The sequence below is a fragment of the Rhineura floridana genome, chromosome 11 (genome assembly GCF_030035675.1).
Source record: "Rhineura floridana isolate rRhiFlo1 chromosome 11, rRhiFlo1.hap2, whole genome shotgun sequence".
In the NCBI taxonomy this organism is placed as follows: Eukaryota; Metazoa; Chordata; class Lepidosauria; order Squamata; family Rhineuridae; genus Rhineura; species Rhineura floridana.
The window spans coordinates 52504758-52530119 of NC_084490.1; the positions used below are offsets into that span (position 1 = coordinate 52504758).

The window sequence follows — 25362 nt, forward strand, 5'->3', positions numbered from 1 at the left end:
GGGAGGAAGTTTGATGGCGTCTGTCAAGCCATCCATCAACACTGTACATGCTTTCGCTTTCTTGCGGCTCTTTCCGGCAAGAGCGAAGGAGGAAGTTTAGTCTTCGAGGACGTTCGGGCTCCTTCCGTCGCCACTCGGGAAGGGGAGGAGTTGTAGTCTGATCTTCGGGTCCTTTCCGTCGCCACTCGGGAAGGAACGACGAGAGATCTAGCCTTCGGGTCTTTTCCGTCACCGCTCGGGAAAGAGCAGAGGAAGAGGTCTCGACGTCGGGTGTTTCCGTCCGCCGCTCGGGAAGACTCGGCTCCTGACGGGCCGGGGCCTTCCCTTCCTTTCCCTTCCCTCCTTCACGGCCCGGTTAACGGTCGCTGCCAGTTTAAATGAGACAGGGTCCGGGCCGCCGCCGCGTCACCCACTGAGGCGGAGTCTGTCAGGAGGAGGGAGGGGAGAGGAAAGAGAAAGGGGCGCCCTCTCCCCACCTCCTTCATCCGGGTCCCATCCCTAAAGGGGGAGCCGGGGCAGGATGACGGTGCTGCAAGAACCCGTCCAGGTACGGACCCCGGTGGCGATAGGCCCGTATCTGGGGAAGGGGAGAAGGAAGGGGGAAGAGGGAGGGAACGGAAGGGAAGTAACTGGGTTCCTGCCCCTCTCCTTTCTGCCCTGACAGGATAAGGCTCCCCTACAAAACAAAAAAGCAAGCAAGCAAACAAACAAAAACACCTTTCCTTCCTACTGGGAAAGCGAGGTGTGTGTGCCTCTCTTTTAAATTTAACTCTTTTTATGTTTTTCCCTTTGTGGGGGTCGCGCACGTACTTGTTCACCCATTTCACCTCTGAATTGGTCAGCCCTCTTCCTTGCGAGGAGCCATGTGTTGTTTTAAAATAGCCCTTTCCACGTCGTGTCCTTAATTTCCCTATATAAACCATTAGCCACCCTATCTCCATCCCCTAAAAATTACCTTTTGCTTTCCTCTCCTTGCCCCCTTACAATCTTACCAAAAAAACCCCCCTTCTTTCTAAAAGAGATCCCTTCTCAGTTCTCTTAAATCCTTCCCCTCCTTCCCAATAAGGACCCCTGTTTTATCAGCTGCCTCCTTTAAAACAAAGAATCATTTATACAAATAACTTGCATTTACATGGGACTCCCAATGGTCTTTCATCCAGGTAACTAAGCAGATCCATACTTGGATCTGGATATTTGGAAGCTGTCTCACCAAGTCAGACCATTGGTCCATACAGTATTGTCTATAGTACCGACTGGCAGAGGCTCTCTAGGATTTCAGACTGAGGTCTTTCCCAGCCCTACCTGGAAATGATGGGGATTGAACCTAGGACCTTTTGCATGCAAAGCAGGTTCTGTACCATTGGCCTAGAACCATTCCCTGATAGTCTTTCCTTCCATTTGCTTTAACCATTATAGCTCCAGTCACCTTCTCCAATCATATGAAGGATCTTCTCTCACACACTTGCATTTCATGCTTATGTATGCTTCTGTTTTCCCCTACCGTCACCTTTGCCATATAATAGGATATTACTCATACAGCCACTGAGTATTCTTTCCCCAAAACATGATCACAGAGGATCTTGTTGGGGCCTACACAGGCATTCTACTCTGCAATGGTTTATATCAAATAGTGCTTCTCCTAAAGTTTGTTGTTATGTGCCTTCAAGTCGATTATGACTTATAGCGACCCTATGAATCAGTGACCTCCAAGGGCATCTGTCATGAACCACCCTGTTCAGATCTTGTAAATTCAGGTCTGTGGCTTCCTTTATGGAATCAATCCATCTCTTATTTGGCCTTCCTCTTTTTTTACTTCTTTCTGTTTTCCCCAGCATTACTGTCTTTTCTAGTGAATCAGGTCTTCTTATTATGTGTCTAAAGTATGATAACCTCAGTGTCATCATTTTAGCTTCTAGTGACAGTTCTGGTTTAATTTGTTCTAACACCCAATTATTTGTCTTTTTCTCAGTCCATGGTATGCGCAAAGCTCACCTCCAACACCACATTTCAAATGAGTTGATTTTTCTCTTAACTGCTTTTTTCACTGTCCAACTTTCACATCCATACATAGAGATCGGGAATACCATGGTCTGAATGATCCTGACTTTAGTGTTCAGTGATACATCTTTGCATTTGAGAACCTTTTCTAGTTCTCTCATAGCTGCCCTCCCCAGTCCCAGCCTTCCTCTAATTTCTTGACTATGGTCTCCATTTTGGTTAATGACTGTGCCGAGATATTGATAATTCTTGACAAATTCAATGTCCTCATTGTCAATTTTAAAGTTACATAAATCTTCTGTTGTCATTACTTTAGTCTTCTTGACGTTCAGCTGTAGTCCTGCTTTTGTGCTTTCCTCTTTCACTTTCATCAGCATTCGTTTCAAATCATTACTGTTTTCTGCTAGTAGTATGGTATCATCTGCATATCTTAAATTATTGATATTTCTCCCTCCAATTTTCACACCACCTTCATCTTGGTCCAATCCCGCTTTCCGTATGATATGTTCTGTGTACAGATTAAATAAATAGGGTGATAAAATACACCCCTGCCTCACACCCTTTTCTATTGGGAACCAATCGGTTTCTCCATTTCTGTCCTTACAGTAGCCTCTTGTCCAGAGTATAGGTTGCGCATCAGGACAATCAGATGCTGTGGCACCCCCATTTCTTTAAAGCATTTCATAGTTTTTCATGATCTACATAGTCAAAGGCTTTGCTGTAATCTATAAAGCAGAGGGTGATTTTCTTCTGAAATTCCTTGGTCTGTTCCATTATCCAGCGTATGTTTGCGATATGATCTCTGGTGCCTCTTCCCTTTCTAAATCCAGCATGGACGTCTGGCATTTCTCGCTCCATATATAGTAAGAGCCTTTGTTGTAGAATCTTGAGCATCATTTTACTTGCATGGGATATTAAGGCAATAGTTTGATAATTACTGCATTCCCTGGTATCCCCTTTCTTTGGAATTGGGATATATATGGAACACTTCCAGTCTGTGGGCCATTGTTTAGTTTTCCATATTTGTTGACAAATTTTAGTCAAAATTTGGACAGATTCAGTCTCAGTAGCTTGTAGCAACTCTATTGTTATGCCGTTTCTGGTGATTTGTTTCTTCCAAGTATTTTAAGAGCAGGTTTTACATTCTAAAATTTCTGGTTCTTAATCATATGGTTCCTCCGTGAATGAATCTGTCATCCTGTCATCTCTTTTATAGAGTTCTTCAGTGTATTGCTTCCATCTTCCTTCCCCCCCCCCCCCAAAGAGTACCATGTATTTTCAGCTCCTCCATTGCTGCAAGAAGAAAAATGATTAGGGCCAGAACGCAATAATATTTCACGACTCTAGAGGCCTGGATGAGATTTTCAGATGTCATACCTGCTTGGAGCTAAACAGATTTGCAAGCATTAGGAGGCGTCATCAGAATTTTAGGAGCCCAGCTGACTAGGCAGCTGTTTTTTTTTTTAAAACACTCAGTGTACTCTGCCTTCCCCTTCTTTCTTACTATAGTCAGGGTCCTGTTCTCTTCACTCATACTCTTTTAATCCTATGGTATGTTTTTTACTCCAACCCCACAAATATTTTAAAAACATGGAATCCTTTGATACCATGTTTATGCATTGCACCTAATTTCTTTCTTTCTTTCTTTCTTTCTTTCTTTCTTTCTTTCTTTCTTTCTTTCTTTCTTTCTTTCTTTCTTTCTTTCTTTCTTTCTTTCTTTCTTTCTTTCTTTCTTTCCTGCTGCTCAGTCTCTATACTTATTTACTGTCCGCCGTTCCCCATTTATTAGTTTGGAGTTCAGTGCCATCTTTTTTGAAGGGCAAGGTAAAAGCACCTTAAAAACTGTGGCCATAAAAGGAATCTCTGCTGAGTTAAGTCAGCAAAATAAAATCATGCATGCCCAATTCAGTCTTACAAATGTCATCTTCTCTCCTTTATTCTGGTCTCTAAAAGTTATGCCAATCAGGAGGGTTTTGCAGCATATGCAGAAGATGCTTGAGTTCAGAGTTTTGCAGGTCTCCACTGAGAATTGTGGGCAGCTGGCAAGAATCTCTGTGGCAATGCACTCAATGAACCATTCAGTCTAACTTAAAAGTGTGCATACTCCTGCCGCTGTGGCTGTCACCCTGTAAGGTAGGAAGGCACAAGCAGTGGTTTGAAAGATATGAGAGTCTTGACCTGACATAGTGGTCAGTGTTTGTTGATCAGTTCAATATTAGCGGATTTTGGTGGAAAACCCTGTTGAAGCTTTGGTTGACCTTTTGAATGGGGAAATGATTCGGGCCATTGACACATAGTTTTGAGGTCCTCTTTCACACTGAAGAGCCAGATTGGCTCCCTGTTTTTCCAAGGAGCCAATAGCAATAAAATTATTGTCAAGTTTGATTTGAACTCCACATTGATAGAACTAGTTGATGTATTTCTGGTAACTGTTTGCCATTTTATTATCGATTATTTTTAGTTTCTGCAGTCTGAGAATGTGGACAGGGTTCTTGGAACTGTTTGGTCGATCACTTGTGCACTCAGCCCTTGCTCATCTTGGCATTCAAGGAGGACTGGCTGAGTGTGTGTGTTAAGGGTGATAGAGAGAGAACGTTCTGCCGTATAGTTTGGAAACTGTAGTAGTGCTAAAGGAGCCCACTCTAGGTTCCACTATATTGGACAGACAATATCCAGCTTTCCATTCTTGGGAAAGATGTTTGAGCATGTAGTGGTGGCTCAGCTCCATGATATCCTGCTGGAGACTGATTATCTTGACCCATTTCATTGCGGCTTCCGTCATGGTTTTGGAAATGAAAAGACTTTGATAGCTTTGATGAATTATTATAGCTCATTGGTAGAGCATCACCTTGCATGCAAAAGGTCCCAGGTTCAATTCATGGCTTCTCCGGGTAGGGTTGGGAAACACCCCATCTGAAATCCTGGAGAGCTGACAGGGTAGACAATACCGAGTCAGGCAAACCAATGATATTACTCAGTATAAGGAGGATTGCCTTGATGGGATGGGGTATGGGGGACATAATGCAATAGGTCTGGGCCTACCCAGAGGGCAGATTACAGAAGATGGTGCCTTGGTTTTTGGCCTATGGAGTTCCACAGTTTGGTATCAATATGAAACTTCTTGGAGAGATCATCTGGATGTTTGTCATTGGTTGTCATCTATATGTAGATAATACACAATTCTGGATCTTATCACTTCAGTCTGGGGAGGCTGTGCAGGTCCTGAATTGTTGTCTGAGGTTAGCGATGGGTTAGATATGGATAAAAAACTTGAAATGCCATCTAGACAAGACAGAAGTGCTCTTGATGAATAAGCCACCTGAACCACTGTGGGTCAGCCTGCTCTGGATGAGCTTGCGTGCTGCTTGACAGATCAGGTGTGCAGTGCTCCTAGACCAAGCCTTGCTCTAGGACAGGTGTGGGGAACCTTTGGCCCTTCAGATGTTGCTGAACTACAACTCCCATCAGCACCAGCAAGCACAGCCAATTTCAGGGATGATTGGAGTTGTAGTTTAGCAACATCTGGAGGGTCAAAGGTTCCCTACAGCTGCTCTAAAATGACCAGGAGGTGTGTGTGGCCAGAAACTTATTTGCTCAGCTTCAAGTGGTGTGCCAACTGTACTTGGGGCTGCCCTTGAAGACTGTTTGGAAACTAACTAGTGGAAAATGTTGCTTCAAGACTTCTGACTTGTGTCAGATTTCAGGAACATGTTATGCCCTTATACCAGCTGCTCTAGCTATCAGTCTGTTTCCTGGTGCAATTCAAGGTGCTAGTCATGACTTTTAAAGCCCTTAATGACTTAGGACTGCAGTACTTAAAAGGTCCTCCTCTGCCTATATAAAACGGCTCGCTCTTTCAGATAATCTTGTGAGACCTTCTTGCACATCCCTTTACCTTCTGATGGTATGGTTGGTGAGGATGTTGGAGAGGGCTGTTTATTTTGTGGCACCCAGAATGTGTAACTCCATGCCCTGGCAGGTTCAGCTCTGCTCCCTTTGCCGGTGTTCCATCAATATCTAGCAAAATTTTAATTTATGCATGTGAGTTTCTTCTTGTCTTGGCTATTTTTTGAATTGCTGATTTAAACAATATTTTTATGGATTTATTACTATTTCTTGTTTAATGTTATAAAGTAATTATTGCATTTGTTGGTTTAATGTATACTGCTTTGAGCATGGTCATTTCAGAAGTAGAAAGGTGGGGTACGAGTATCTTAACAAATTTGTGCCCTATCTTTGTTAGTGGGCCAAAAGGTCTGAGTTGGAGTTTTTTGTTTTGGGCAAATTTTTTAACTACTTAATGATCTTTATCCCTGGACCATAAAACATACTGTGAACTTATTTTTCTGTGTCCCCCCCTTCTCTTTCTATTCTCTTTCCTTCTTTTCTATTCATTTCTTTCTTTTTTGTTATGCTTGCCCCAAGGACAAGAGGAGGGAATGCTAGCCAAATCATCCATCTTGGTATTTCATTTGAACTGCACAGGCTTATAGACCCTTTAAATTTTCTTGTTGTGTGTTGAAGAGCACTGTTCTTGAAATATGTGACTTTCTTTTAATGTTACTTTTGGCCACCCAAAACTGGGATGTACTGTTCCCTTAGCTGTATTTCTATAATGTCTCTTGGAATTAGTATGCTAGTTCGTAATACTTCCTTGTTTTTATTTTTCCTTAGGTATTTACACTTTTGCTGCATTCCAACAACATTCCAACAACAGCAATGCTTGCAGTTTCTTGTGATACTCTAGTACAGCATTGGGCAACCTGTACCTCTCCAGACGTTGCTGGACCACAACTCCTATCATCCCTGGCCTTTGGCCATGCTGGCTGGGGCTGATGGAAGTCCAGCAACATATGGAGGTCCACAGGTTCCCCATCCTTACTCTAATTGTAGCATACACACTGATTTTATTGTACAGTCAGCCTCAATGTGGAAAGATGTGATGCCCTGAGGTCTTGCTAATATTGATGCAACCACAAATGGCCTGCAACACTAAAGGGCAGATAACATCTTTTCTCTCTTCATGGGTGAATGTGATGCCTTTGAACAGCCATAGTTTTGGAGCCCTTTTGATGTGGTGTGTAGTGTGTCCTCAAATGTTATTGGCCTTGTTTTTCAGTGTTACAATTTATTAAGCAAAGTTATGAATGCTAATGGAACATGTTTGCAAGGTTTGGAAAAATATTACAGATTTCTGTATGCTAGAATCAAACTATTGGGAAACAGCGTTAATATAATTAAGTACTAGCCCTGTGCATTGGTGGAAAAAACATCACTGTTGTAGATATGTGGCTGATACATTTTTGAGTTTTTTAGGCTCTGTTGGCCTGTAACAGCTGGGTCTAGCTGTAGCAGTCTTAACTAGCCTTAGAACTGCATGTTCCCTGGATGGGTCCACAACTGCATGCTTTTGGCTAGTGTGTCTTTACGTTTTGAGCTTATGCACCAATTACAAAATCTATTAGTTCTTGCAAATTGATTTGTTGAGGGTAATTGATTGATCACAATTTTGAAATAAAATGTAGGCCCTGGCCCACACCCACAGATCAGTAAAAATATTTCCATGTTGAAAGCTAGTCAGGACGTAATGCAGTGTGAAATAATGAATATTTGGGAGCAGGCAGGACTATAATCCTTCAGGAAAGAGACACAAACTGGATAGAAAAGTGCCTTTCTGTTGGGCTAGCTTGTGTTGATGGAAGTATTTACCAGCTTTCTGAGATCCATGTGTCTCCATAAGTTGAAAGCATGGTCTTTTCACTGACTCTGTAACCTGATTTACATCTCAGAAAATGGAAACACCTTTCTATACCAATGGTTCCTGGATGTTTCAAGGTTGTGAAGTACTTTTTGTAAATCTAATATATACCCTCTGAACATTAAATCTATGCACATGTAGGTATGCCATCCATCACTTGTGCCCTGACTTTGTTCCTGTTCCTTTGTTCCTGTATTTCTCATTGCAATGTGGTTGAGAGAGGATGGAGAGTAATGCATAAACTTTTGGAAGGAGAAACATTCTCTTTTCTTTCTGGGTGGGAGAAAGGGCAGTATAACTGGGAAAACACTGATAACTTCTAAACAGCCAAGTGTCCGCTGCCATCCAAAAGAAAAGTGGAGTAAGGGCATTGAAGTTGAAGCTGTATCATGTCAGTCTTTGTTATAACCTCACCTACTACTGCACGAGAGTGAGGCTGCAGCCAAATCATTGCCATGGTTGTAGTGCTGCGCTATTCATCCTCACCTGCAGTAAATTGCTGTGCGTATATATCTTTCATAGAAGGCTTTTTTTTAAGTGGTCTCTTTTTACACTGAATGGAAGGTAAAAACACAGTGTCTTAAATTCAGAAAATATCTTGACTAGTTCATTTTTACAGGTCTAATTTTATATATTAGATTTCTGTTTTTCATCTAGATTGGTGGTCAAGGGCTTCTAAAACAGATAAAATCAATTAAACTTAAACATCATAATTTACTGAAATTACTATGGTTTCCAAAATAATTGTTGTATAATGGGCTGTGTTGCTTCAAAAGTAAAATAATTAGTTTTAAAATCAAATTAAAAACATCATTTTAGGCAAACACATTTTAAAATATTATTAAAAATGTGATTAGTTTACTTTTTGGTTGGTTTCTCTGTGTATTTAGCATTGATTTATAATGCTGTTCTTCCCTTTTCTCTGTCCCTCCTCCCCACCCTCTTCATACAGGCTGCTATATGGCAGGCGCTTAATCACTATGCTTATCGAGATGCAGTGTTTCTGGCAGAGAGACTATATGCAGAAGGTATGCATCTGCTGTGGTATTGGTTTGCACTTTTTGTGAGTTTATCTAGATATTTTGAAGAGCTTCAGTTTCAGCATTAATCATTGGATCAGGGGTTCCCAAACTGTGGTCTGTGAATCACCTCTGGTCCATGAGCTTCATTCAGGTGGTCTGCAGCATGTCCACATTAAATAATCATATTGATTTTTAATTGTATTTTAATTGTTTACTTTATTTTCTATATTGCATGTTATTTTATTACCATTTGAATTAGGTGGAATGCAAATTGTAATACAATGAAATACAATATAAGAAATAAAAGAACCAATAAAAATACAGTTAAAAACCACACAGCATCTAGCACAACACATTATAATTGCTACAATAGGCAGAAAAATCATTAAGTGATCCACCAAGACCCTAATTTTCAAGTGGTCCATGGGGAAAAAAAGTTTGGGAACCATTGAATTAGATCATAAGGTGGTGATCAGTATTGTAAATGAGCAGGTATGGTCAGGTACAGAGTGCCAACATAAAGTTGGCTAGTGTTGTGGATGTCCTGCTGTGAGCTTGGATTTTTTTTAAAAAAATAATTGGACAGTGTTCCAGAATGCTATCAAGGAAGATGAAGGCAGTGCTTAATATTTTTTTAAAAGGAAGTGTTGGGATTCTGGTCCTTCTGGGAGCTCTGGCATCTGTTTGGCAGGTCTTGATCCTTAATTCCAAGTATGTGAAGACAGGGTACACTTGCTTAAGTGGGGAACTGTATTTTATATGCTTAGGAATATTTTTCTTTCTTGCAGTGGTTCCCAAACTTTTTTTACCTACGGATCAATTGAAAATTGCTAAGGCTCTTGGTGGATCATGTAATGATTTTTTCTGTCTATTGTAGCAATTGTAATGGGCTGTGCTAGATGCTGTATGATTTTTAATTGTATTTGTATTGCTTTTTTCTTTATTTTCTTTATTGTATTTTATTGAATTACAATTTGAATTCCATAGAATTGAAATCGTAACTGTTCTTCACAAACACGCCATGTACCGCCTGAATGAAGCTCATGGACCACTGGTGAGACGTGGACCAAAATTTGGGAACCCCTTCTTTGTCGTATTAAATTATTTTGTATCTGTTTCTTTTTTAAAAGGGTGTGGCCACAAGTGGCGAGGATGGGACTAAGAGACTTATAGTAGCTGGAAGAGATTACAAAAAACTTACGCCACTGGCTGAAATCAGTGCACATTTCTTAACATTGAATAGGTTGGAGCATGCCAATGTTTGTCTATTGTACAGCAGATCTGATTGTTCCTGTAAGGGGCTGATGCCCTAGATATCCATGTGCTAACCAATACAGGATTGTAATTGACCCCACTAACCCTTGTGTTTTCTTTGACATTGGAAGCCACATTTTTATGGCCAGGAATTGATTTACAGCTTAACTGTGTACAGTCAGAGGTTCAAATGTTGGAAGGATCCTAATGGTCTCTCCCCCACCCCCTGTTTCTTCAGTGCACTCAGAAGATGCCCTGTTCCTATTGGCAACCTGTTACTATCGCTCAGGAAAAGCATACAAGGCATACAGGCTTCTTAAAGGGCACAGTTGTACCACCCCACAGTGTAAATATTTGCTTGCCAAGTGCTGCGTTGACCTCAGCAAGTAAGTTGCCTCCATGGTTTGTTACTGCTGAAGTGGTGGTTAATGTTTTTTAAGAGACTGTGACACCATTTGTTGTCCCATCAGATCTTGGGATAATTGCATAATGGAATTCATTTGTATTTTTTGTTGCTGTGACTGACCCTGGATCTTTTTGTGAAGGTTAGATAATAAATTTAATAACAACAATAATAATTATTATTATTTTCAGATGCGGGACTACGGAGCAATAGGTATTATACTAGAAATCATTAAACATTCTGAAGATCTTGTAAAGAAAGTGTTGAAAAAATATAGACATATACCTTTCTAGATCAAGTATGAAGTATTTTAAACGTGTCCAGCTAGGACTTTTAAAATGCTAAATGATATGAGCTGTAAGCATTAAGTGTTTGAGCACTGGCAGTTCTATTTTAAAAAAAGGTGTCTGTCGTCATGAAGTTTCTCTCACTGAACTGCTGTGATATCATGAATTTTCTCAAGGTGAAAATGCTAGCAATATAATGTTGACAAACAGTAGCTTTAATGATGAAAATGCTTGATGGTTATTGAGGCATGGGAAACTGAATGGCAGGAGGGCCAGGAGGTATGGAAGTTAAGGGAAGGGAATCTAAGAGACAGGGTGATCTGAGTGAAGGAGCAGGATAGGAAGAGGGCTTAGGACAGGGGAAGAAAACAAAGGCCTGGGGAAAAGCAAGGAAGTTGAGAAAAGGAGGAGGCATTGAGGAAGCAGGGCTTGGAAAACAGCACCCAGAGACAGGATTTTTATGCTTATGTATACTCTTACCTCCTTATCCACCATTACATTGCTAGTAGCAATGCAAAAGACATTAGACTGGTTTGGATGTCATGCTAAATACGAGGTATTACAATGAGCAGCAGCAAGTCTTGGGTTTATGCACTTCCACCACCCCCTCCCACTTTTCTGGCGTGGTCACAAGAAGGATTTCAGACGTTTTTGCTTCCAGTTTTAAATTAATTGCAGCTTGTTCTGTCATCCAAACCAGATAAATTGTGGTTAATCTTAACTATGTGGTTTTCTTTCTTTCTTTTCTTTTTTTTAAAGAAGCCAGCTTCATAACACATGGGTGCTGGCAGGAATGTTCTGTGTAATCCATTCATATTACTGAATTGGTCCCTGAAAACAGGGACTACCACCACCATCACTACCGCCACTGCCATCCATACAAAGCTGGAGGAAGAGCACTGGATTTCACACAGGCATCCTGCTTATGCTCTGCATTTGTAGCAGCAGTGCCATTGATAAGAGTGCACTTTTTTGTGTGTCCCATAGCTGCCTTAGAATGAACTTCTGCTTCTAGTTCATGTTAGAGCTTGATAGGCGAGTCACAGGAAAGTTTTTCACTGTAAGATAGGTAGACTTTGGGGTGGGGTGGAATATTTAAATCTAAAGCATTATACAGTAACCATGTGAGGGAGTTAGGGAGTTTTTCCAGTTTTGTAAATGGGGAACTGCAGTTGAGGGTACCCATTTCGTCAGTGGCAGAGCTGTGATTTGGACTTGGTTTGGCTACAGAACCAGTGCTATCATTCATTTTGTTCTTCTAAACTTTTATTTTATTAACTTTAAACAGACTTGCAGAAGGAGAGCAGATCTTGTCTGGTGGGGTGTTCAACAAACAGAAAAGCCACGAGGACATTGTAACAGAGTTTGGTGACTCTGCATGCTTCACGCTTTCGCTCCTGGGGCATGTGTACTGGTATGGTTTTTCTTCTTTTTAGAGACAAGCTATCTTGCCTTGAGTCCTCTCTTCCCAGACTGTTCTTATGCTGCTGTTTGCAAGTGTGCAGTTCTTAGCCTCCAGTTTGCAGGTATACAACTTTTCCTAGCAAACAGCAGCATAAAACTTACTTGTGAATTTGTTACTGTTGTTATGTGCCTACAAGTCGATTACAACTTATGGCGACCCTATGAATCAGCAACCTCCAGTAGCATCTGTCACGAACCACCCTGTTCAGATCTTGTAAGTTCAGGTCTGTGGCTTCAGTCAATCCATTGCTTGTTTGGCCTTCCTCTTTTTCTACTTCCTTCTGTTCTTCCAAGCATTATTATCTTTTCTAATGAATCATGTCTTCTCATTATGTGTCCAAAGTATGATAACCTCAGTTTCATCATTTTAGCTTCCAGTGATAGTTCTGGTTTAATTTGTTCTAACACCCAATTATTCGTCTTTTTTGCAGTCCATGGTATGCGCAAAGCTCTCCTCCAACACCACATTTCAAATGAGTTGATTTTTCTCTTATCAGCTTTTTTCACTCTCCAACTTTCACATCCATACATAGAGATCAGAAATACCATGGTCTGAATGATCCTGACTTTAGTGTTCAGTGATACAGCTTTGCATTTGAGGATCTTTTCTAGTTTTCTCACAGCTGCCCTACCAAGTCCTAGCCTTCTTCTGATGTCTTGACTATTGTCTCCATTTTGGTTAATGATTGTGCCAAGGTATTGATAATCCTTGACAAGTTCAGTGTCCTCATTGTCAACTGTAAAGTTGCATAAATTTTCTGTTGCCATTACTTTAGTCTTTTTGACTTTCAGCTGTAGTCCTGCTTTTGTGCTTTCCTCTTTAACTTTCATCAGCATTCGTTTCATATCATTACTGGTTTCTGCTAGTAGTATGGTATCGTCTGCATATCTTAAATTATTGATATTTCTCCCTCCAGTTTTCACACCTCCTTCATCTTGGTCCAGTCCCACTTTCTGTATGATATGTTCTGCGTACAGATTAAATAAATAGGGTGATAAAATGCACCCCTGTTTCACACCCTTTCCGATGGGGAACCAGTCGGTTTCTTCATATTCTCTCCTTACAGTAGCCTCTTGTGCAGAGTATAGGTTGTGCATCAGGACAATCAGATGCAGTGGCACCCCCATTTCTTTTAAAGCATTCCATAGTTTTTCATGATCTACACAGTCAAAGGCTTTGCTGTAATCTATAAAGCACAGGGTGATTTTCTTCTGAAATTCTTTGGTCCGTTCCATTATCCAACATATGTTTGCGATATGATCTCTGGTACCTCTTCCCTTTCTAAATCCAGCATGGACATCTGGCATTTCTCGCTTCATATATGGTAAGAGCCTTGGTTGTAGAATCTTGAGCATTACTTTACTTGCATGGGATATTGAGGTAATAGTTCGATAATTACTGCATTCCCTGGGATCTCCTTTCTTTGGAATTGCGATGTATATGGAACACTTCCAGTCTGTGGGCCATTGTTTAGTTTTCCATATTTGTTGACAAATTTTAGTCAAAATTTGGACAGATTCAGTCTCAGTAGCTTGTAGCAACTCTATTGGTATGCCATCTATTCCTGGTGATTTGTTTCTTCCAAGTATTTTAAGAGCAGCTTTCACCTTGCATTCTAAAGTTTCTGGTACTTGCGAATAAGCACCTCCATTTGTGATGTAAAGATACAGGCTGGGATACATTCTCTTGAGTAGATTCACTTATGGACAGCACCAGTCTGATAAATGGACATATGGCCTGACTTTATCAGGCAGTACCATATTTAGTTAGGAAATTTCTCTCTAATTGCAGAACTTTGCTACTCCTTAGACATCCAAAGGTGTATAATGTCCCATGGAATGAACATATACCCAGCTTACAGGGACTCTCATTTCCTCAAAATACACAAGCATTTTTGTACAATGGCTTTAGGAAGAGTTGTAAGTTGTACTCTGCTACATTTTTGTCCCTCATTTCAACATGATTTGGCTGTAATTGTCAGGCCCACAAATTTTGGGTGGATTAATAGCTAGCTAAAATGTATGATTTCCATTATGTACCCTTCCCCCAACTCTGAGAAGGGACAAAGTCTCATCCTTGACATCCTGCTGAGTTTCAGAGATACTTGGAAGGAGTAATCATACTTTCATATGTTAACCCCTGTTGATGATTGAAAATCCTTTTATCATTGGAACACAGCAATTAGAATTACAGTGAAAGCTCATTATAACATGGGGGGCAGGGGACAAAGGATGCGGCCAAGTATTTTACTTGAAGGACATTGTCATACCCACAGTACTTCAAGACGTGTTATAATGAGCTTCCACTGTATAACCTTTTTATTGCATTCATATGCACGGGAACATCCAACAAAATACAATAGGGTTCATGGTATTGATAGTTTCCTTAAAGGAAAAATCATTCACAAGAATATTTAGGCAATGAGGGGATTTTAGCTGCCATTCATATATATTCTCCATTTGTTGAAGAAGCAATAAAATGAGTTTCATTCCAGGAGATTTTATCCTATATTTACTGGAGAATTGTTTTGATGTCCACATGTGCTATACTGTTCGCATTTTTTCAGTGTTGTGTATAGGTGTTTTTATCGTTCAATTTTCTACTTGTTTTCTATTCTTTGGATTCAGTATTTGTTAATATTTTGGTGGCCTTGTTTTGTTTATTTACTCAGTATTGTTCTTCATTCGGTTCCTGTAACACTGTTTTCTTTGTTTTTGTACTCGTTAGGATTCCCTCCTCTGTTTTATGTTGTTTTATGTAAGCCATGTAGAGATGTACAATTTATTTATGGTGTATAGGAGAGATGCAAGTTACTCAATTAGGAAAAGTACAAATGCCTCCATTTTCATGCAGCCTTCCAAAATAATGGCAGCTGATTGCTACATATGTTTCTGCAGTTATTTATCCAAGCAATGGAAATAGCTGCTTGTTCTCATTTCCCCCCTTTCTCTCTCTTAACAGCAAGACAGATCGGCTTGCCAAAGGATCTGAATGTTACCAAAAGAGCCTTAGCTTAAATCCTTTCCTCTGGTCCCCTTTTGAATCACTATGTGAAATAGGTAGGTTTTGCTAAACTTCTTCTCTGGAAATAGATGGGTTCTTACCATTTTTTAGAATTCACAATTTAGGTTGGAGAGGAGGTAGAAGGAGACTTTTCACTGATTGCATTCAGGTCTACTGAGCAATTTAATTTCTCTTATGGCAGCACAATATGAGGTAGAAAACACTTTTCCAAAAATGTTTCAGACTTTTTCCTTGGGGATTACCACTGAACCACAGATTGAGCTTCTGGATACTTTCTCTCCCCTGTCCACAGAACTGACTTCATTGTTTTCACTTAGGCATAAAATATGTATATTTTAATTCCTGATGCCCAAGCTAGCTGTTGAAGCTAGCTGTGCAAGCTGAAGATTGCTGTTAACTTGTTACACTGTTAAGACACTGTAGAAAAGCAGTGTGTGTGTGTATGCACATGTGCTCTCTCCCACCTCGAGAGAGGCAGTGTGTGTGTGAGTGGCCTGGATTGGGAGAAGCAACCAGATGGGGTGGTGCCCACACTACTTTCCCAAAATTTGAAATGTATCCATGAGCTCAAAAAGGATTGCAATAAAGCCTAGACTGGTGTTGCATGTGCCATAAAACTCCTAATCCAGCTATCTACCTGGAGGCATTTGTCTAGTCTCTATTGGGCTAGATAGATTTTGATCTAATCTAACAAGGCACTTATGTATTGTTAGCAAAGCATGGTAAAATAGCTTCCCCCTGGAAATATAAACATCAGCAGTGAGGTCCCTACTAGTTTTCCAGTAGCACAAAGTCTTCAAAAATAATGTGGCAAGCATTTAAGGGTGTTTGTGTGTATGAAGATGTGTGCCGTGCCCTAATTATTGTACTTAATACGTATTTGGAAAAAAAATTAAACTGTTAGATGTTAAAAGCACCATGTAGCAAGTAAGTTCTAGACAGCAGTTCCATGCTGTGTGGTTGGGTGGGGACAACGTAAAACATTTTATTCTTTTCACGTGTCTTTTCATGTTTATCAAGAAGTCTTTTCCCTCACTCCAAATTCCCTTCTCTCCATTAACATAGGTGAGAAGCCAGACCCTGACCAAACATTCAAGTTAACATCTATACAGAACTTCAGCAGCTGCTTGCCTAACACATGGACAACAGTGGTGTCTAATCACAGTATACCCCACAGGCAACCAGATACAGTTCTTATGGAAACGCCACAAGACACACTTGTAAGTTTTTATCAACCATATTTTACCACCACTGCTTATAGTATGACGATCATTACAAAGAAATTGTGTGCTGCTTTAAAAAAATGGTTTTCCATTTCAGGAATTAAACAGACTCAACCTGGAGTCCTCCAATTCTAAATATTCCTCCAACACAGATTCCTCCATCTCTTATATTGACTCGGCTGTAATTTCACCAGATGCTGTACCTCTAGGATCAGGAACTGCCTTCTTAGCTAAGCAGGCTCAAAACAAACCAAAAACTGGCCGGAGCCTTCTGGGTGGGCCAGCTGCTCTGAGTCCATTAACACCAAGGTAAAGAACTTGAAGTACCCCCAAGGCTGCCTAGTGAAGATTGCTATAGAAAAGAAAATAGAGTTCTGTGGCACTGTAAAGATAACCATAAGCTTTCATGGATTAGAGCCCACTTCATTAGATGCATGCTCACCCACATGGGTGCAGGAAAAAGAAAAAATATATATAGCGGGGCCATGAAATGCAAGAAGTCTAGTGGTTGACATTGATTTGCAAAGTTCAGATGTGTACAAGGATAGTAACCATTCACTGCAGCAGTAATTGGTAACAATTTTCCTAGATCTGCTATGTGGGACATAAATTCATGGATCTGATTAAGACCTAAATTAATAGAATCAAATTTGCTGATTAACTCTGGTTTAACAATTTCTCCCGGAGTCTCTCTTTGCACTCTTTTTGTGTGTGTGTGACTTTCAGGTCAGCAACAGAATATTTGGAGATACTTGAAATGTTCTTCCAATGATTTCTGAATGCTGGCATTTATGTGAGATGTGTGTCAGTTTATTATTTTGAGTAGAGACAGATAAGTTTGTCCTGCGGCTAACTACATAAGACAAAATATCATTTTCTTTGCACTCCTCTGTGTCTGCATTTATGCATCTGCTGAAGTGCCAACAAAAACGAATGCCAATGGTACAATGTTCTTTCTATACCCTGAAAATATTAGCTATATTTGAAAAATGTGTGTTTGTCCTCTTGATATTGAAAAAAACAAAGAATTAGAGCTTCTTCTTACATACTTCATTATTTTTGATCACTTGAGCTACTTGCCTTCATGTTTTTAAACTGTATATAACTATGAGGTCTGGAAACTTTTTTTCTTACAAGAAGGCAAAGTGTGTACATGATGCATATACATTCCTTGTCCCTGCAATTTGTCCTTAATTTAGAAAGTAAGATTTTTAAACACTCTTGTATGTTTTCTTAGCTTTGGAATCTTGCCATTAGAAACCCCTAGCCCCGGAGATGGATCCTATTTACAAAACTGCACAAATTCTTCTTCTGTAATTGATGTGCCACCTCCAGGAGCTCCTTCCAAGAAGGTACCTTGCATTCAAGGGTGTGCATGTGAAATTGAAGGCAAGGAAATATAAAAATTTGGATAATTGTTCTAAAAAGTTGCAAGAAGAAAACGTCAACTTTGACAAAGCAATTTGATGGATGTACAGTTTCTGTGTATTTAATCTCCCAATTCTTTTGCAGTCAAGCACCCTATCACACAGAGAAGTGGCAGACACTTTCTGTTTTATCACTTCATTTCTGATATAAGAACGCTTGCAGAAAATATCTTTGAGGATTAACAGTCTGCAAATATTTATTTGCATTATTCCAAGGACCTAGCTAAAATTTCATTCTTAAATGAATTGTTTTTAAAACACAAACACTTGCAATATTTTCTGTAAAAGTTAGCATCATTTTCTCTTATTACTGCTAACTCATAAGGGGAGTGACACACCCCAGTACAAACCAAGCCAAGGTCTCTGAATGCTGGCTTGACTCATAATGGGTTTTGCCCCCACCAGCCAGCTAGCTCTCTCTGCTACTTCCCCAACCCATAAGTTTTCCTTTGCAAGTGGGGATGGGGCAGAGGAAACCAGTTGCAGTAAGAATTTGTTGTAGGCAGGATGGACCTTATTGGCCTGAGTGGGAGGGTCCAGACCCGTTGAGAGTTACAAAAGGCATGTTCTTGTCCTGCAAGCCCTCTCAGCCATTGCTTCTCATTGCCCCACCACCTGCAAGAGTAAGTTTGCTTGAGCAGCAGAAGGTGGTTCCCTGTGTTTTGTTCTTTCCAGGCTCTCTCAAAATGCCCTGAGCTTTCTCTCTCACTCCCTTTTGGAAAAACCAAGTGCATTCTGAGGCAAGCTAGGGGGAAATGTGCCTATTCCTGGTGCTAATGGTGTATTAGATGCTATGTAGCACTCAGGAGTTAAAGCATTCCTGCCCAGAGAACTTAGCCTGGTCTGTACATACTGCAAAACGAAGTGATCAAATCCTGGGGTGGACTCTACCACTTGTGAATGCAGGTGGAAGATGCCATTACTGAATGCTCCCCCAAGTAAAAAAGCCAAGTGCAGCAGAGAAAGGTTCTATCCCAGCCAACTCACTGTTGTTCTTATTGCTGAGAGATAGTTGCTGAGTAGGTGATTGTTTTTATGTAGAGAAGCATTCAAAAATGTATCCCCACATGCAGTATGAAATGATATAGTCTGTTCTATCACCTCAGGACTCTACCAGCTCATTCTGCTGCAGTTATAGATCACATCTCTGTATCAGATGGCAGGAGGATGGAGGTGGATAGCAGAGTAGCAGAGACAAGACAGGGGAGGATTAGCTAGCAGCAGAAAATGTTCAAGCTAAACAAGCATGTTTGGAGGAGGAGCGGGGGAATGGTTAAACTATAAACTCTCTTATATATATATTTATATAATTTCTTTCTTATCCTCAAACTTCCATTTTATCTTATTGAAGGGTAGAAATGCCATGAAAGATGAATTCTCTGGTCATGTCCAGTCCTTCTGTATAAAATAGGTGCTCTATATAGACTGGTGTGAGAGTTAATGGACAGTTGAAGCAAGCATTTATTTCATTTACTGTCTTCTCATGCATAAGGATGCACACATGTACTGAGATGGCTAGCAAACTGTACTCTTGCTAATGAAGTAGATTAATTGGAAATAGCCTTACTTTGTCTGTTTCCTGGTTTAGAGATAATGTATGTAATCCATCATACTGTTAAGCCAACTAATATCTCATTAAAATTAATAGTGCATAGGATTGTGCATAGTTGCCCAGATCTAGTGAATATCATGCTGAAATAGATTTTCTTGGATAGCTCTGTTGTACTGGGTCTGTCTATGAGGAGAGGAAGAGGGAAGGACTGGATCTAGCAATCTGATAGGAGAGCTATTGACTTTTGGAAATGCTATGGATATACATGCCATTTTCTGTTGATCATGCAGTTCCCTGGATAGCGTCATGACTTAATTATAAATATTTCAGCAGATAGCCCCTTTTACCTTTATAAGTTGCAAACAGTAATACTGGTGATTGTTAATAACATTGCCATAGGTTTGATACACTTTTTTTTTTTTTTACATATATAGACTGTCACCAGAATAAGCCAAGCTGGAACAAAGTCTGTCTTTTCACAGAGTGGAAATAGCCGAGAAGTAACGCCAATCCTTGTTGCCCAAACACAAAGTTCAGGCCCACAGACAAGGTATGAAATGTCTTTCTGGGCCTGGGTCATCATTTTATTTATTTAGAAAAAAAATATACACTTAATAAAATAAAAAAATATTTAGGCAGTTTACATAAAACAATAAAAATAAAACAGCATTCAATTAAAGTTCCTAAAAAGTAAATTAAAATTATAAACCATAAATAAAATAAAACTGGAAAAAAATGTATGAAAAAAAAAATAAGTGGCAGAGTCCAGGAAACCTTGGGGAAAGATATGTTTTAAAGATGCATTTAAAGGTTATTACAGTCTCTGGTTCACAATTTACCTATGAGAGGGATTCCAAAAGGTAAGTACCATCACTGAGAAGGCCTACTTCTGCATTGTCACCAAGTGACTATTCACTGGTCATGAAATGCCCATTGGGGTCTTCTCAGAAGATCGGAAATATTAGCTTTACTGAAGGGGCAGTCTGCTAGGTATCTTGGTCCTAAGTTGTATAGTGCTTTAAATGTCAACAGCAAAACTTTGAATGTGGTTCGGTAGCTCATAGGCTGCCAGTGCATATCTTTCAGCACTACCTGGAAAACAAAATGTCCGATTTAGCACCCTAGCAATTGTACTACCTGCAGCTTCCGAATCAGACACAAGAGTAGACCCATGTACAGTGCGCTACAGTAGTCTAATCATGAGTTTACCAATGTATGGACAATTGTGGCAAGGCTATCCTGCCCAGGAATGGTTGTAGTTGGTGCACTGAATGAAAATGATAACGGGCACTCCAAGCCACTGAGGTTACCTGGGCCTCTAATGACAACAGTGGATCTAGGAGTAGTCCCAAACTACACACCTACTCCTTTGTGCAGTCCCACCCAGAGTTGGTACACCACCTAATCCCTGGACTTGGGAATTATCCACCCATAGAGTCTCCACCTTGTTATGATTCAGTCACTGTTTATTAGCCCTTTTCCAGCCCATTACTGCATCCAGGCAGAAGTTTAGAACACACACTGCCTATTCTGATTCAGATGGGTATCATCAGCATTTTTGTGTCAGCTTGTTCCAAATCTCCTGATAACTCCGCTTGCCTTTGTATAAGTAATAAATGCAGTGGTGGCAAAACTGTGCCTTTTAGCATCCCACAGATCAACTGCAAGGGGGCCCAGTTACAGTCATCCAATGCTACTCTCTGGAGTCAACCTCATAAATAAGAGCAAAACCACTTAAAATTGTGCTCCCAACTAATGGAAACAACTCAGGATGTCACAAGCTTCACTGTGCCAGAAAGAGCACTTGGGTATCAATGGTCTGCCATGCCTCACCGTTCCTTAATGAGGCAGAATTGCCAGCACTGTCCCACCTGTTTCCAGGTATATTTTTTCCTTCATATTTTTAATTTGCTGTAGCCATCCTCCCCACATTTCTGGTTGGAAATTAGAATGGATGGGGCACACATCACACATTCCCTAATTTCCATAAGGAGTAGTTGACAGTTGTGTTGAGAAATTTTGTATATTCTGTCTCTTCAGTACAACACCTCAGGTATTGAGCCCAACTATTGCTGCTCCACCTAATGTGCTGCCTCGAAGAAGTTCACGCCTGTTCTCTAGTGATAGTTCTACAGCAAAGGTAAATGGGAATTCAGTTGCTCTATTGCCCTTGGTGATCACATATGCCATCTGTAGATGGAGATCTTCTGGAGAATCTGTATTTTCCAGTAGTATCACTAGAAAAACAGGAAATTTTAATTGGGCAACAAATGTAATTAAAATACTAACAAATGTATTATGGCATAATTTTTTGTTGTCTAGAGTTCATTTCAAGAGGACTGTAGGTCATGAAACCTGGGGTTTTTTTGGGGGGGGGTTGCTGCAAAACAGATTATCATGGCTGCCTGTTGGTAAGCTGTTAAAATTATACTTAGTTTTTTCTGTTGTGAAGATTATAGAGGTCTGGCTTTTCTGCTGCTCAGTTTGTTCCTCTATCCCTGATTATAGCTGCCTCTCCTTTGGTCTTGGATTTTTAGCCTGCCTTATTCCATGATGCAGGATATCAGTTTTAGAAACCATGTAGTAAACTGACTACAAAAGTATGCAAATTATTTTGCTTTCTGCCAGAACCCCTAAACTTTTCAACCTTTATCCAGAGCCATGCATCTACTTTTTTGCTGACCAGCCCATATTAGGTGAGAACTGCTTGGTGTGCAGAGCTGAACTTAATGACTATTTAGTGCAGCTTTTCCCAGTGGAGACAGGAGTAAGGGCGTGGTAAAAGCTGGATGTAAAACTATTATGGAAATCATGCATTCCATAGGTCACCTAGTTAATACTGGTATAGAAATGTGTCATTGTATTTTTGGCATCTTGTATTTGATATTATATACTGCATGAAAATAAAGAGACTTGCCCAAAGTCGTCATACTTAAGATGTAACTAAGGTTCTGCCAAATATCTCCATACCTGATACTGTATGTTTGATTCCTGCTCTCTCATTGTTGCACACTGTGTTATGGATGGGTGGGGAAGGCAGACAGGTCACTGGGGAGCAGGAATGGTCAGCTTTATATCAGGAGGTTGGACTGGATTGCCTTTTGTCCCTTTCAGTTTTGTGATTTTGATTCCAGAAATACAGTATATCTAAATTTCTGTATCTGAACATTATGCTTTGCTATTTGTTTTGGTTGCAGGGTAAAGACTTCTTTAAAATGTTTGTTCTTTTCTCATAGGAGAATAGTAAAAAGTTAAAAATGAAGTTTCCGCCCAAAATTGCAAACCGAAAGACAAAGTGTAAAACCAATAAGGGAGGGATCACACAGCCAAACATAAATGACAGTTTGGAAATCACCAAACTTGACTCGTCCATCATTTCAGAAGGAAAGATTGCCTCTGTAACACCACAAATCCAGGCATTCACGTTACAGAAAGCAGCAGCAGGTGTGTGGAGTGTTCCTAAGTATTCATTTGAAGTAGCTTAGCATGTGCCTTCCCAAAGACTGAGAGTGGAGCATAAGACAAAAGCAAGGAAAAAATCCAGTTAGAGTCAAGCTGAAATAAAGTTTGAAACCACTTTCCTTTTTGGCCATTGAGAATGCCCAAGTTCTTTATAATCTCCAGAGAAAAGAGAATTCTACAATAGTGGAGAAATAAGACTGCTTCTTCTCATTCCCTTATTGCAACTATGGCGGACACCTAGAAGTGAGTGTTTGCTTGTAATGTGTAATTTTGGCTCCAGGTGGGGATTTGAACCCAGGTCTTCCTATCCCTAGTCAGCAGTTTATCCACTAGACTTCATACTGGCATTCTGTTTATTTTCTAGTTCACATTTTGACTTTTTGAGAATATGCCATTTTTGTAGCTATAGAGCTTTTAGGCAGGTTCTTTCTTAACCTCCTTTGTTCTCCTGTGTATTTATTGCATTTTCTCCTAGAAGGTTTGATGAGCCTTCTTCGTGAGATGGGGAAAGGGTATTTAGCGTTGTGTTCTTACAACTGTAAAGAAGCAATCCATATATTGAGTCATTTGCCTTCTCACCATTACAACACGGGCTGGGTACTGTGCCATATTGGAAGAGCCTACTTTGAGCTTGCAGAATATATGCAGGTAAGCACAGTGTGGAATGGCTTTTATTCTGTGTTACATATCTGCGCCAATGTCCTGTACAGAAATTGCCTCACACATATATATATTCAAGACCATGTAACACAGATTTAGATTACTGTCTCACCTTTTAATAATGCTGGGTCAGTTCCAGGTTTGAGGAGGCCTTGGCAAAGTTGATGTCTTCCGTGGGCCCTCTCCTGCGTACCCCCACCCCCGCAGGCATATCATCAACAGTGTTCTTCTGGTGCTGGGCCACTGACCCTCTGATTGCTGCCAGGTGACCACCATTTTAAATATCCCACAGTGCCCTGGAGCACCTGCCAGGGCATTCTGAAAAGATATATAATGGCTGATTGTTAGTACCCACCAAGGGGCCTCTGGGTATCATCATGCTGGGCCTTAGTGGGTGCCTGAGGATGCTGGATGCTTAGGGTGACCCTGCCTGTATGCTCTGAGTGGATAAATAACTGGCTACTATTCTTCCTTCTTTTAAAAATATATTTCTCTTCTTCTTCATTGTTGTTGTTATTATCATCATCATCATCTTATGAATTGCTTCATATGAAGCATCTAGAAGCGATTTCACAATACAATAAAAAATAAAACAATTGCATATATATTAAAAACAATTTCAAATCCAATACAGATACCAACTTCCCACTTCTTCACTTCCCACTGTGTATCTTTGGAGTAACTGATTTACTTTTTATGTATTTTATTTCTTGGGGCAAAAGGAGTGGTAGAAATTACCATTATGATCTAAGAATTAATTATGTGGATTAAATATTTGCTGTGGTCATTGAAAGCTCCACAAAAGTCACTGAGTAACATAATTGGTTAAAGGGTACATGGTCTCCCAAGAATATTTTTTTAACTCTCCCAAGCTAGTGGGGATCCCAATTTATTTGAATATTTGTAAAGAAGCAAATCTGAGCCTCTTCATACTCCTCAACAACTATGGTATCAGTTGCCTTGTGATGTTTTCTCTTTCCCCTCATCCCTTTCAATTTTCAATTTTTACATGTATTTACTAAAGCTGGTGGGACTGATTTACCCAAGTTGAAATGAATGGGAAAGTGAAACTACTAAATGCGTTAACTAATTGGGGCTCATTTTATCCTCAAAATAGATAAAACATTTTTACCTGTATCATAAATTCCGTGGGTTTTTTTGTAGTTATGCAAAACGACAACAAAAAGATGTACATTCCTGAGAGTAACAAAACAGATTAAATTAACAAAACACTGCAGGAGTTCATTGCACCTGAGAGGGTTAATTATGGTCCAGGTTGGCTTTATCTTGACATTCTCATAGTGAAATTTGCAACAATGATTTCTTTCTTTAAAAAACAATAGCCCCAGCCCTCTTAGGTTATTGAGGAACATTGGGCCCTTCCGTTATTTTACTATGAGTCCAGTATTTCACTCAGGCATTTTTGTTTGCTTGTTTTTCTTAATTTCCCTTCTGTTTGTACTCTAGGGCTTCCTGATAGCCTATTGAGGAACTGCATTAACATTGTGGAGGTCCAACATATCCTAATAATTTTTATGTTAGACTTAGGTTATTTTGCATGTGATATTAATAAAAAAAATTTTTTTAAAGTTAAACTGGATATAGTTTTAAACCAGTCATTAACGTTGTTTCCAGCTAGGACTTTAAAGTAGGCTGTTGGATCCCAATAGCAGACAGATTGGGTCAAAAATGTTGAGAGTTAAAGAATGACTATTTTAAGCTGGCAGTTGTTTGGCCATGGATGTGAGTGGAGTTGAGAGTTGTTACTGGCATTCTTGTCATGAACAGAAACTCATAGAAGTGTGCTAGAGTTGCCAGGTTCAATCC

The 25362-nt window shown here is 40.0% G+C and overlaps 1 protein-coding gene across 2 annotated transcripts in view; it reads left to right on the forward strand.

Annotated features, from left to right (window-relative positions):
• The window catches only part of CDC27 (cell division cycle 27), a 32077-nt gene continuing 6715 nt past the window's right edge, over positions 1–25362 (forward strand). Inside the window, exons 1-12 of one of the 2 annotated variants that reach the window (XM_061589262.1) lie at positions 1–547; positions 8709–8784; positions 10271–10418; positions 12011–12136; positions 15149–15246; positions 16277–16431; positions 16532–16743; positions 17672–17786; positions 19848–19963; positions 21454–21553; positions 22650–22857; positions 23351–23523. In XM_061589262.1, the coding sequence (XP_061445246.1) occupies positions 521–547; positions 8709–8784; positions 10271–10418; positions 12011–12136; positions 15149–15246; positions 16277–16431; positions 16532–16743; positions 17672–17786; positions 19848–19963; positions 21454–21553; positions 22650–22857; positions 23351–23523 (1554 nt within the window). In that variant the 5' untranslated portion in view covers positions 1–520. The remainder of the gene's footprint in view (positions 548–8708; positions 8785–10270; positions 10419–12010; positions 12137–15148; positions 15247–16276; positions 16432–16531; positions 16744–17671; positions 17787–19847; positions 19964–21453; positions 21554–22649; positions 22858–23350; positions 23524–25362) is intronic. The other variant, XM_061589263.1, reaches the window with a different exon arrangement.